General features: G+C 44.1%; 1 protein-coding gene across 2 annotated transcripts in view; it reads right to left on the bottom strand.

Moving 5' to 3' along the window:
* Positions 1 to 13,552, bottom strand: part of LOC137414861 (dynein regulatory complex protein 11-like) — a 294,354-nt gene that overhangs the window by 41,060 nt on the left and 239,742 nt on the right. For both annotated transcript variants that reach the window (XM_068100414.2, XM_078780880.1), the window contains 2 exons: positions 13,195 to 13,277; positions 3,092 to 3,199 (listed from right to left, as the gene is read on the bottom strand). In XM_068100414.2, coding sequence (XP_067956515.2) covers positions 3,092 to 3,199; positions 13,195 to 13,277 — 191 coding nt within the window. The remainder of the gene's footprint in view (positions 1 to 3,091; positions 3,200 to 13,194; positions 13,278 to 13,552) is intronic.

Below are 13,552 nucleotides of genomic sequence, written 5' to 3'. Positions count from 1 at the left end.
TTAGCCAAGTCTTTCTCGGTCTTCCCCGTCCTCTACTTCCTTCTACATTAACTTCCATCACTCTTCTCAACCAGTCACTTTCATCCTTCCTCAATACATGACCAAACCATCTCAACCTGTTCCTCTTCACAGCATCAATCACAGGCAATATTCCTATCATCTTTCGCAATTCATCATTTGTCTTCCTCTCTCTCAACGATACTCCGCACATCCATCGAACCATTCGCATTTCCACCCTTTCCAGCCTTCGTTGCTGCTCTACGTTCATTACCCATGTCTCGCTCCCATAAATCATAACACTTCTCACACATGCAGCATACACCTTTCCCTTCAGCTTCAGCGACACTCTCCTCCTCATCAGCACGCCACTCAGTTCCCGAAACTTCTTCCATGCACATCTCACTCGAGCAACCGTTGCCGAGTCTGATCCACCTTCTCCATTCAGCATGTCTCCGAGGTAGCAAAATGTTTTCACACCTTCCAGCTTCACGCCGTCTCCAAGATCCAACTCAACATTTCCTCCATCTGCAGCTCCCTCTGTGCACACCTTACATGCAAGAGGAGGGGGAGGAGGAGGAACATGGCAAGGTTGAATTGAGGCTTAAATAGGCCTACCAAATCCATAAAGAGGAATTTCTAGCAGGTATCAATATTTTGATATGTTGTTCAGGGATGATTTACCATGTTTCATGAGGTCTTCTGTCAGATGGACGTAAAAAATGCATACCTGAGGTTCAATGGTGAATGACCTTGACTACAGGTGACCTTTAAATGCCGAACAGCCCGAAACTAAATAAGAGCACATTTTCACATGATATTTGACATTTGTATTAAAATGTTGTTTGAAAGATTTTTTATTAACACCAACACATTGGCATCTTCCATTTTTGCATGTTTTTCAGGCTAGAAATGGCCGTTTTCAAAGATGTGTCAAATTCTGTTATGTACCATAGCTCAAATACAAATAAAATCCACACTTTTAGGCATAAAATGGACTTGGACACTTGTTAACTTCTATTTGAGCCCATTTTGGCTGAGAAATTCCCATTGGTAGTGTAACTGTGGTGATTTTTTTGGATGGACAGCCAGATTTTAAGCAGGGGTCAAATTTTGTGACCTCTAGTGACCTACTTAATTCGCATATTGGCAAATAATAGCCGGCGAAGCCGGTGTTGTGAATGAACGCGTACGTATTATGTTGAAAAGCCAGATTTTGCTGGATCCTTTGAGAATTACGAAGCTTTGACGCACCAAATCGCTCCATGGAGGCCGCCATCTTGCGGATGCGGAAGTATGCATAAAAATTGCGAAAAAGTTCAATAGGAGTTTGTTTCACCCGTATTTGTTTGATTCACATTCTTATGCACCTCTAATTTGTAATTAAAATACTTTAAGACCAACCTCGTTCCCTGGGCCCACACTGCCCTGTAGTCGGGTTCACTATGTTTTTTCGTTAAAAATTTTGGTAGATTAGCAAAACTATACATTTTTGGAATATTCAGAGCATGAGGAATCCAAAAATTAATGTTTACATTTGCGTAGACACCTTTGCGAAAATGACACTCAGGACAGTGATGAAGATCTGTAAAAGCATATTCCTGAACGGTATAGACCTCGTAGATCCTGTGTATAGGACTTATAGTTCAATCTGATACTACCTATAACTTCCTATAACAACCTATAACTTCAAAGGACTTGCAATATCATGTATTATGTAATACAGTTATATCACAAATATAAAGACAATGGTTTTCAATTACCTTTGTTTGTTGCTTTTCTATAATCCTGAGCACTATTTTGAGACCTTTATTGGATTCCTTGACCCAGAAAACATAGGATTAGCATATTTAATTAAGTCTCTAGGTTGACTAGAAGCCGAGATCGCGCAAAATATGTATTTTATGGCAGCCATTTTCAAAATCCAAAATGGCGGCCATGCAGGTGTCTGTGCAAATGCCAACATTGATTTTCAGATTCTCCATGCTCTGAAGATTCCAAAAATGTACAGGTTTGCTAATCCCAAAGTTTTGAAAGAAATTATATTTGTTAACATAGTGAACCTGACCATCTTCATCACTGTCCTGAGTGTCATTTTCGCAAAGGTGTCTCCGCAAATGTAAACATTAATTTTTGGATTCCTCATGCTCAGAATATTCCAAAAATGTATAGTTTTGCTAATCTACCAAAATTTTGAACGAAATTATATTTGTTAACATAGTGAACCTGACTGAGCGGACTGAGTGAACCTGAAACTGGTTATCTTCAACGAAAATCTTCACCAAACACCGGAACCAATGAGATTCGAGCATTTGAAAAAATATTTCAAAAAGCTTATTACCAGTACCGCGTTTGAGGCTGAAACGGCGTCAAATATTCTAAAATTGACGAAGAATTATTTTTTAGAAATCTCGCGGCCGGAGGGGATCGTTTTTCACGGCCGGAAATATCTGAAGTTGAGACGGAAATAGTGGCAAGAGGCTTTGGCTTCGCCGGCTCATTGCGGCTTTGCAGTAGGGTCATATTAGATATAGTTATAGAGAACATAAAATCTCCAACATTTTGAGTGGTTATTTGTAGCAATTTGACCATTAGTTCAAACGATATCGCAATTTATATTTCCCCTACCCCATAATTTTGGGTCCTGGATCGGGCCCAGGCCTCCATCTTTAAGAGGTGATTAATATCACTAAGCTACCATTCCAAGCTTGGCTTCAAAGTTTTTTTTTCATCTATGGGTATATGCCTTTCAAGAAAACACAGTGAGATTTTGCCACCCCAGGTGGTACCAATATCTGGTCCGGCTCATTGACTATATGTGAAGAGTTGGATTCCAAAACAAGATAAACACCATTATTTGACATTTTGAGCATTGCAGGCAGCAGAGCTATGTTCGATGATAGTAGGTGAATGGAAGCAAAATATCTTTCTTCAAAATACTGTACAGGCCTTGTAGTTCCATAAAGAAAAAACCGGCTTTTGTTCAAAACGCTCTGTCTGACATTTGAAGTGTATGAAAACAGAATGGAGATTTCGTATCTCGTTTTAGAATCAGTGTAGAATAACACACAAAAGCAAAAAACAAGTTTCATACCAAGAGGAAGAATGACGCACAGCTTAACTTGCTGATGTAGGTCAAACAGAGAGGGCACTGGCTCAGTTCCAGTCTCCTGCAATGCTGTACCCAGATAACTGTACTCTCCTGTGGAAACAGTACCAATCAGGTACAACCACGTAAATATTACAATTACTGAGCAAAATCAAATGAACACAAGTGCTACACACATGGCTTCAGTTTCACAGACAAAATGGCAACTCATGAGATGAACAATAAAAAGAGGTAGCAAAGGCGCAGGAGGCATGTAGGAAAATGTTCGGAGAACGCTAGGATTCGGAAGAGGGTCAGAAAGCAGTATTCAGGATTGCAAAGCAGATAGCGAAAGAGAGGTGTGATGTGATGGGGGTGAGTTGCTTGAAGGATGAAGTGGGACAAATCGTTGTCGACCCAGATGGAATTAAAGGAAGATGGAAAAGATATATGGAAATGCTGTTGAATACAGAGAATGAATGGGATGGCAACATAGAGAGTAACCCAGTTTTAGGACCGGCAGAGAAGATAACTGAGAAGGAAGTTGAGGAAGCGATAAAAGCAATGAAGGGTAGAAAAGCAGGAGGGCCGACAGGAGTTGTGGGAGATATGTTGAAGGCAGCAGGAAGTTGGGGTGTGAAGAGAATGACAGAGATCTGTAATCTGGTGGTGAAAGAAGGCCGCATTCCAGTGGATTGGGAACTGAGTACCCTCGTCCCTCTATACAAGGGGAAAGGTGACCCTCTGGAGTGTGGCTCGTACCGAGCGATAAAGTTATTGGAGCATGGAATGAAGGTATTGGAAAGGGTGTTGGAGAGGAGGATAAGGAAGAAAGTGAAGATCGACGAAATGCAGTTTGGATTCATGCCAGGAAGAGGAACGACAGACACGCTTTTCATTGTGAGGCAGTTGCAGGAGCAGTACATGGAGAAGAGGAAGACGTTGTTTCTTGGGTTTGTTGATCTGGAGAAAGCATTCGATCGGGTTCCACGCAAAGTATTGACATGGGCATTGAGGAAGTTAGGAGTGGAGGAATGGTTGATCAGAGTAGTGATGGCAATGTACAAAAGAGCACGCACAGCTGTAAGGACGAAGGGCGGGAACAGTGGTGAGTTTGAGGTGAAGGTGGGAGTGCATCAGGGGTCGGTACTAAGTCCACTACTATTTGTAGCTGTAATGGAGGTGCTGGCTCGGAACGTAAAGGAGGGTTTACCGTGGGAGTTGTTGTATGCAGATGATCTGGTGTTGATTGCGGAAAGTATGGATGGACTGAAGGAAAAGATGAACACGTGGAAGGAATGTATGGAGCCAAAAGGTCTGAAGGTGAATATCGGAAAGACGAAGGTGATGGCAAGTGGTAAAGCATGTGGTGAGGTGGAAAGAACTGGGAAGTGGCCCTGTGCTGTGTGTAGGAAGGGTGTCGGAGTGAACTCCATTCAGTGTACAATGTGCGCCTAGTGGGTTCATCAAAAATGTAGTGGTCTGAGAGGGTCATTAACCAGTGTGGCAGCTACATTCAAAGGTAAGGTGTGCACAGAGGGAGCTGCAGATGGAGGAAATGTTGAGTTGGATCTTGGAGACGGCGTGAAGCTGGAAGGTGTGAAAACATTTTGCTACCTCGGAGACATGCTGAATGGAGAAGGTGGATCAGACTCGGCAACGGTTGCTCGAGTGAGATGTGCATGGAAGAAGTTTCGGGAATTGAGTGGCGTGCTGATGATGAGGGGAGTGTCGTTGAAGCTGAAGGGAAAGGTGTATGCTGCATGTGTGAGAAGTGTTATGATTTATGGGAGCGAGACATGGGTAATGAACGTAGAGCAGCAACGAAGGTTGGAAAGGGTGGAAATGCGAATGGTTCGACGGATGTGCGGAGTATCGTTGAGAGAGAGGAAGACAAATGATGAATTGCGAAAGATGATGGGAATAGAGCCTGTGATGGATGCTGTGAAGAGCAACAGGTTGAGATGGTTTGGTCATGTGTTGAGGAAGGATGAAAGTGACTGGTTGAGAAGAGTGATGGAAATGAATGTAGAAGGAAGTAGAAGACGGGGAAGACCGAGAAAGACTTGGCTAAAGATGGTGGAAGAAGAAATGCGGGCAAGGGGGTTAACAAGGAGAGATGCAGAAAATAGGGCAAAATGGAGAAGATTGTCATGGGGACCGCAAGGCTAACCCCCGCTCTAGCAGGGAAAATGGCCTTTTTAAAATGCAAGTTGTTGTTGTTGTTGTACGAGATGAACAATGCAAATTGCTGAGAGAGCAGCTGTGCCAGTAAGCTGGTGCTTATTTTGCTCACTTCAGAAGGATGGCAGGCTGAGCCAGCCCGCCTGGTGTTATTTAAAGGTACTAGGGCATGCCCGTACTATATATATATCTAAAATTATATCCCCCCCCCCCTCTATTTACATGAAATGGTTTGGTCCATTCGCAAAGCCAAAGCGAACGGCTTGCGAGTACGGTGACAATCCCCCCCCTCTATTTACATGAAATGGTTTGGTCCAAAGCGAACGGCTTGCGAGTACGGTGACAATCCCCCCCCCCCCCCCCCCCTCTATTTACATGAAATGGTTTGGTCCAAAGCGAACGGCTTGCGGAGTTTGGTAAAGAAATCGCCATAGCTCGGTAACTACTTCTCCGATTAATATGAAACCTTGAAAAGGCACATCCTCGGGTCCCCAGCAATATACCTGGCAAGTTTCAAGTATATCGGACCCGTGGTTGTCGAGAAACAGCGGTCACAGACAAACACACAGACACACAGACATACACACAGACACACAGACATACACACAGACACACACACAGAGATTACTGGAATTATAGATAGATGACAGGGGCTCAAACTCAAGACCATAATATCTCAATTCAGCCACTTTAACCGTTAAACCAACACGATGCTTAATTATATTGACTAGCAACGGTACCCGCCCTATGGGCGAGGCTTCAATTAGGCGGCCCAAATGAAAAGGCAAAATATCAGAAATTGAAGGCTTTTTTTATTTTAAACGATTTATATAAACATCCGTTGAATCATATCACAAGCAAATCATCAAAATCTAAACAGTATTTGTAGAATTTCAATAAAAGCCACATCACTGTTCATATCGGTAAATATTATTCCATCGTGTTTGGAAAAACTGGAAAATTGGCCTATTTTACTCCCAGGGGCCCCAGGAATACCCACCCAAAATATCGTTGCGATCGGTTGAGCCGTTTTTGCGGTACCTTCGAACGGACGGACGGACATTTGGTGATTTATCGTAAGATGGAATTTGGTCCAAAATTGGTTTCAGCTACATTCCATTTTGCTTTGGTTTAAGCTCACATTGCAGGGGAGCAGTCAGAAGTGGAAGCTCTTTTACGGAGAATTCATATCTTAAGGGGGAGGGGGAGGGGAGAGGAGGAGGGGGGAGGGTGAGGGGAGGGGAGGGGAGGGGGGAAAGGGGAGGGAGAAGGAGGGGGGAAGGGTGGGGAGAGGGGGAAGGGGAGCAGTCAGAAGTGGTAGCTCTTTTACAGAGAATTTATATCTTGAAGGGGAGGGGAGAGGAGGGGGGAAGGAGAGTGGAGGGGGAAAGGGGAGGGGAAGGGAGGTGGGAGAGGAAGGGGAGTGGCTCACGTTTCTGAGTGAATGTGGCTCACGTTTCTGAGTTAAGTGTGATGCTGATCAGGAAGAAAAAGAAGCCATACTACCAAATTCGTACACTTCCGGATTTGTTTGATTTATTTGATTTATTTGTATTCAAATGTCTGGTAATTGTTTTGTATTTATTTATGTGAATGTGTACTTGTATATAACTGCCATTCATTTTAAAAGGCTTCAGCACTATCGAGCGATTTTTTTATATATATATATTTTTTTAACTCCAAAAAAAGAACTTTTTTTTTTTCAATTTTTTTTTTTTTGGCCGAAAACACACCCAGAGACTCACTGATGAACCTCTGAATGTTTGATGAAGATCCGTTCAGCCATCTCTGAATAAAACGCAGACACACACACAGACAACTCGCGTTTATATACAGTATATATATATACTAGCCGAAAGCACCCAGCGTTGCCCGGGTTCTTTTTGAATGAATTTACTACTATAATTCAGCTTTTACTCTCGGCCGTAGAAGATTGACCACTATAATTCAGCTCTGCTTTTAATTGCGAAATGGGCCCAGCCCGGCCGAGGTGGGCCTCGACCGGCCTCACCACTTAGCCTATAACCTTCCCGGGGTCCGTCCCGACATTTTTAGTTCTTTTTTGAATGAATTTACTACTATAATTCAGCTTTTACTCGCGGCCGTAGAAGATTGACCACGATAATTCAGCTCAGCTTTTAATTGCGAAATGGGCCCAGCCCAGCCGAGGTGGGCCTCGACCGGTCTCGCCACCTAGCCTAAAACCTTCCCAGGGCCCGTCCCGGCATTTTTTGTATTAGAGGTTTCCTCCTATCTTTCACCGTTCAGGAGATTAGCTTGCGCAGACAAATAAACAAACAAACAAAAACTCTTTTATATATATATATAGATAAATCGGGATTTTAATTTAATTCAAAAATTGATCCAGACGTCTATTCTCTTTCAAACATTCAAACCGACAGAGGTAGTTATTTATCACAGCATCTGTAGAATTTTCACCCTTTTACTCAACTCTGTTTCGCTGTTATTTGGTGGAGCAAAAAGTCAACTGAGCTTTACAGATATTTAGATAAACGCGAGTTGTCTGTGTGTGTGTCCGCATTTTATTCAGAGATGACTGAACGGATCTTCATCAAACTTTCAGAGGTTCATCAGTGAGTGCCTGGGAGTGTTTTAGGCCAAAAAAAAATATAAAAATTTTAGTTCGTTTTTTTGGAGTTAAAAAAAAAGAAAAAAATTCGCTCGATAGTGCCGAAGCCTTTTTAAATGAATGACAGTTATATACAAGTACACATTCGTATAAATAAATACAAAACAATTACCAGACATTTGGATACAAATAAATCAAACAATTCCGGAAGTGTACGAATTTGGTAGTATGGCTTCTTCTTCTTCCTGAGCAGCATCACACTTAACTCAGAAACGTGAGCCACGTTCACTCAGAAACGTGAGCCACTCCACTTACTCTCCTGCCTCCCCCCTCCCCTCCCCTCTCCTCCCCCTCCCTCCTCCCCTTCCCTTCCCCCCCTCCCCTTTAAGATATAAATTCTCTGTAAAAGAGCTACCACTTCTGACTGCTCCCCTTCCCCCTCTCCCTACCGTTCCCTCCTCCTTCCCCCCTCCACTCCACCTCCCCCGCCTACCCTACCCCTCCCCTCCACTTTAAACTATAAATTCTCCGTAAAAGAGCTTCCACTTCTGACTGCTCCACTGCCCTCCTTCCCTCCCCTTCCACCCCTCCCTTCTCCTTCCCCACCCCTCCCCTCCCCCATCTCCTCCCCTGCCCCCCTTCCCTCTCCTCCCTCCTCCCATTCCCCCCCTCCCCTCCCCTTTAAGATATAAATTCTCTGTAAAAGAGCTGCCACTTCTGACTGCTCCCCTTCCCCCTCTCCCCACCCTTCCCCCCTCCACTCCCCCTCCCCCGCCTCCCCTACCCCTCCCCAACCTGCCCTCCACTTAAAAATATAAATTCTCCGTAAAAGAGCTTCCACTTCTGACTGCTCCCGTGCCCCCCCTCCCCTGCCCTCCCCCCCTCCCCTCTCCTTCCCCACCCCACCCCTCTCCTTCCCCACCCCTCCCCACCCCTTCCCTCTACTTCCCCACCCCTCCCCTTCCCCCTCTCTTCCCCCCCTTGCCCCTCTTCTCCCCTCCTCCCATCCCAACCTCCCCCCCCCCCCACCCGGCAACCCCGGGTACTTCTGCTAGTAGGTCTATAACTTGAGAACGGCTGAAGTGATCTAATTCAAACTTGGTACAGATATGTGTAATGATATAAAGATTAACTGATTCGATTTTGGGGGTCCCGAGGTCAAAGGCCAAAGGTCAGACGTCATGTCAGGTAAAAATGTGAGAACTTGTGAACAGCTGAAGGGATTTAAATTAAAACTTGGTACATGTATGTATAATGATGTAAGCATGAACTGATTAAAATTTGGGGTCAATAGGTCAACGGTCAGGGGTCATGTCAGCCACAAATGTGCTAACTTGGGCACAGCTGAATGGATTTAAATCAAACTTGATACAAGTATTATAATGATGTAATAATTTGGGCGGAGGCATCAGTCGACGTCGTGACGTCAAAGAGTGCTGTTCTAGTTTAGGAAGAAAATTAGTATATGCCAGCAAAACAAGGATTCATTAATATATTGAAACAGGTAAATTAACCTTTTGGGTTTTCGGAGGGGTGGTGGTGGGGGGGGGGGGGAATGTAGGGGTTCTGCAATGTGATGCATTGCTGGTATGGCTTGAGTGTGGAACGACTGAAATACATGCATGCATTTGCATGAAAATACACCCATTATACATGAGTCCATAATCTTTTTCCCATATATACAGTATATATTGTTGCGGTTTTGAGTTTGTACAGTGAGTTTAATAAAGGTTAAAATTTCCCCCTCATAGTTAGTCACACAAGCAACATGTAGCCTCACGATAGTATAGTTATGTCTTAGTATTTGTAAGCTTAGTCCTTTTCCATTGTTAGTTCTGCGTTGAGTAGAGTCAGGAGAATAGGCCCTACTTCTACCGACTTTCCAGCTACCCTAGTCTCGTGCCCCATTGCGCTAACTTTGGTTCATTTTGGGCGAGTTAACACGAGGCAGGCTCGGAGGGTCGGGGCGGAGCCGAGGGCGGAGCGGCAGAAGCGCTGACGGTAAGCACGAGCCGCCAATCAGGGCTCAGAGGTGGTGGCGGCGACGTTGCGTCACAGGGCGTGGTGAGAAGGGTCGAGAGGGTTCCAGAATGTTTGGGGGCGTAGCTATATAACCCGCTGCACAAAGCCCTCGAAAGGACTGCTTGAAAGGACTCGCACGAAAAGGATTTGCAGCGAAAGACTTGATGAGAAAAGGACTCGCGCGTACTGACCAACCAGCTTGGAGGGGTCGAGGAAGAGGAGTCGAGCATCCAAGAACTGTCCAAGATACGCGGGCGAAGCCTGACGCGCATGAACCAAAAGACGCGCTATTAATACGTGACGCTCGGTTGAGTTTGAGGCCGATCGCTATACAGTGCATTAAGTTGCGCGAGTGAGGAAAACGGCTGTGTAATCGCCAGCCGCGCTGAGAGTCCCGCCCTTTGCCGTTCCACCTCATCATCTGCTTTGTTCGGGAGATGCGCTACGAGTTCCTGCCATCGCCTGCTGCCATCTTCGCGGGACATGCTGGGACCATGGAGAGCCGGATGGGGGCCGTCTCTGGACGACCACGTCGAACATCTACTCATCTGCAATTCCCTGTGTGAGTGTGAACGGGTCCGAGTCCAGGGGATAAGATAGGATTGACTAAGGCTGCTCTGTGTCTCTGCATCCCCGATCATTGTATATACGTGTGGGAATAATTAAACCTGTGTTCTTCCTTTCTTCCATTCGATCGTTCCTGTGGTTTCTTCATTGGCTAAGCGTGGTACGAATAGGATCGCTCAAATCGGGTTCCACGAACTAAGACTGCACGGCCCACGTGGTACTCAATCTGCTTGGCGTACTCAAACCACACGTGGCTCGTGCGAGGCTTGCTTCCTCACTTCCGTGGCGGCGCAGGGAATTAGGTACGAGCAAGAATTGGTCCCGAGACCCTACTCTGCGTTTGCCCGGAAGGGACGTGTCAAGCCTCGGTTCCGCCAAGCCCAGAAAGAACAAGGGGATTAATCCCCCCTTTGTAAGGGGAAGTAGGGCGGCGTAGAACCGTAACAATATATACAGTCACGTGAAAAAGTAAGTACACCCCATGTAAAGTTTTGACTTTTTCAACATATTTCAACATTCAGCTATTTGATCTTCATTTCAACAATATTTAAGATAAAGGTCATATAATATAACAAATATCATGAAACATTTACATTTTGTAGTCCATTGTATAATTTAAATAAACATAAATGCAAATTTCGCATGTGGAAAAAGTAAGTACACCCTTGGCTCTAATAGGTGGTATTGCCCCCTTTGGCAGAAACAACCTCAAGTCGGTGTTTCTTATAACTGACTATCAGTCGCTGACATCGACTGGGAGAAATTTTTGCCCACTCCTCCATGCAGAATTCTTTCAGCTGTGCGAAGTTTGAGGGGTTTCTTGCATGCACAGCTCGTTTCAAATCCCCCCACAACATCTCGATGGGATTTAGATCCGGGCTTTGACTTAGCCATTCCAGAACCCTCCATTTCTTTCTTTTCAGCCATTCGTTGGTGGATTTACTGCTATGTTTAGGGTCATTGTCATGTTGCAAGGTCTACCTTCGGTTGAGCTTCAACTTTCCGACAGATGGCCTCACATTATCCTCAAGCACCCTCTGGTACAATGAAGAATTCATAGTGGATTCTATGATGATGAGCTGCCCAGGCCCTGATGCAGCACAGCTGCCCCAAACCATAATATTTTCACCACCATGCTTTGCAGTTGGTATCAGGTTCTTGCGGTCAAATGCTGTCTTTGGTTTTCGCCAAACATGTCTTCTGGTACTGTGGCCAAATAGTTCTACCTTTGACTCATCTGTCCAGAGCACATTGTTCCAGAAGTGCTGGTCTTTGCCGAGGTGTTCATTGGCAAACTTTTGTCTTGCCCTGATGTTCTTTCTGGACAACAAAGGTTTCCTCCTGGCACACCTCCCATGTAGATCAAATTTGTGCAGCCTCTTTCTAATGGTAGACTCGTGCACTTTGACATCAACAGTGGCAAGAAATACCTGTAGGTCCCGTGATGACATTCTGGGGTTCTTAGAGACTTATTTCAGCATCTTGCAGTCTGCTCTCGGGCCGAACTTGCTGGGGCGACCTGACTTGAACAAGTTGGCAGTTGTTTGGAATCTTCTCCACTTGTAGATGATCTTCCGGACAGTCGAACGATTGATTTCAAATTGTTTGGAGATCTTTTTAAATCCCTTCCGAGACTCGTAGGCATCAATAACCTTCTTTCTGAAGGCCTCAGATAGCTCTTTTGATCTAGGCATGGTGACGCCGCACACTTCAACAAAACAAAGAGCAAACCAAACTAAATGTCTGAGGTTTAAATAAGACAGGTTCCTCCAAGATCCTCTCTAACGATGTTCTAATCATTTCCACCTGAGCTAGTGCACCTGATTCTAATTTTAGGTATTTGAAGTAGTGATAAATGTCGGGGTGTACTTACTTTTTCCACATGCGAAATTTGCATTTATGTTTATTTAAATTATACAATGGACTACAAAATGTAAATGTTTCATGATATTTGTTATATTATATCACCTTTATCTATCAATATTGCTGAAATGAAGATCAAATATCTGTATGTTGAAATATGTTGAAAAAGTCAAAACTTTACATGGGGTGTACTTACTTTTTCACGTGACTGTATATAGTATTGAAACTTCCTAGCTTGATGGGGCAGTGAGGCCATATCGTGTTACTGGTATGTCATCCTGACGAGCCCATAATAATGGCAAAACCATGGTTGACTGCTTCACTGTGACCTTGAAAATACTCCATCTTTAAAATATACTGGAGTGTCGCCTGCTGAAGCCATCCTGGTTGGAGGGGAAGCGGTATGCAGGTGCACCTGGTGTTTAACCAAGTGTTGCATCTATTGTGTCTTTTTGCATTCTCTAACTCATTATGCTTGTAAATATTGAAATGAGGGTTGATCAATCAGAGAGTAGTTTAACAATGAGTTAAAAAGGTACAATAAAGGTGCTGTTAAATTCATGTTATTCTGAAAGGTCTTTGTAGAAAAATGTATTTTGAATTGTACAAAGAAATTTGGATAAAAACGACTTCTGTTAATTTGTTTTATTGCTATTTTTTAATTACTCTTGAACTCAGGTGTTAAGGATGATCAAATGGGTGGGTGTATGTGACTGAGCAGGTGTGCGTCTGAGTCATCCTCAACCTTCTTATGCGTCTTCTGATAAAATACAATCCTGTACATTGCTTCTGAAAAAGCAAATAAATGCGCAGCTCCTTTCTCTGCAGGTACAAGTTCCAAATTTTGCAAAGAACCACATGCTGCGTCATGATTACATCTCACCTATAAGGTCGGCAAACTGTATCCTGTGAGGTTGCACAAGCACTCCTTGAAGCACCAGTTCCTCGTATAAAGATTCAATCGTCCTGAGAGCAAACAAATTGTTCAGTGCATATGTAAAACATGTGTGTAATAATAGACTAGACGGATTTCTGAGAAATGTGAATGTTCGGTGCATTTTTGGGTAAAAGTTGGGAACCTCCATTTTTAACATAATTAGGGTATGCTGAATTCGATTAACCCGGTTCCCAAGCCGAATTGTTAGGGTTAGGGTTAGAATCTTATTTCTCACAGTCTGAGAGTCCTTTAGGTGCTTTTTTGCAAACTCCAAGCGGGCTTTCATGTGTCTTTCACTGAGGAG

The sequence above is a fragment of the Myxine glutinosa genome, chromosome 6 (genome assembly GCF_964187855.1).
Source record: "Myxine glutinosa chromosome 6, kmMyxGlut1.1, whole genome shotgun sequence".
NCBI lineage: Eukaryota > Metazoa > Chordata > Myxini > Myxiniformes > Myxinidae > Myxine > Myxine glutinosa.
The sequence above is the reverse complement of the archived record's forward strand: the minus strand, read 5'-3'. Positions and strand labels throughout refer to the sequence as shown.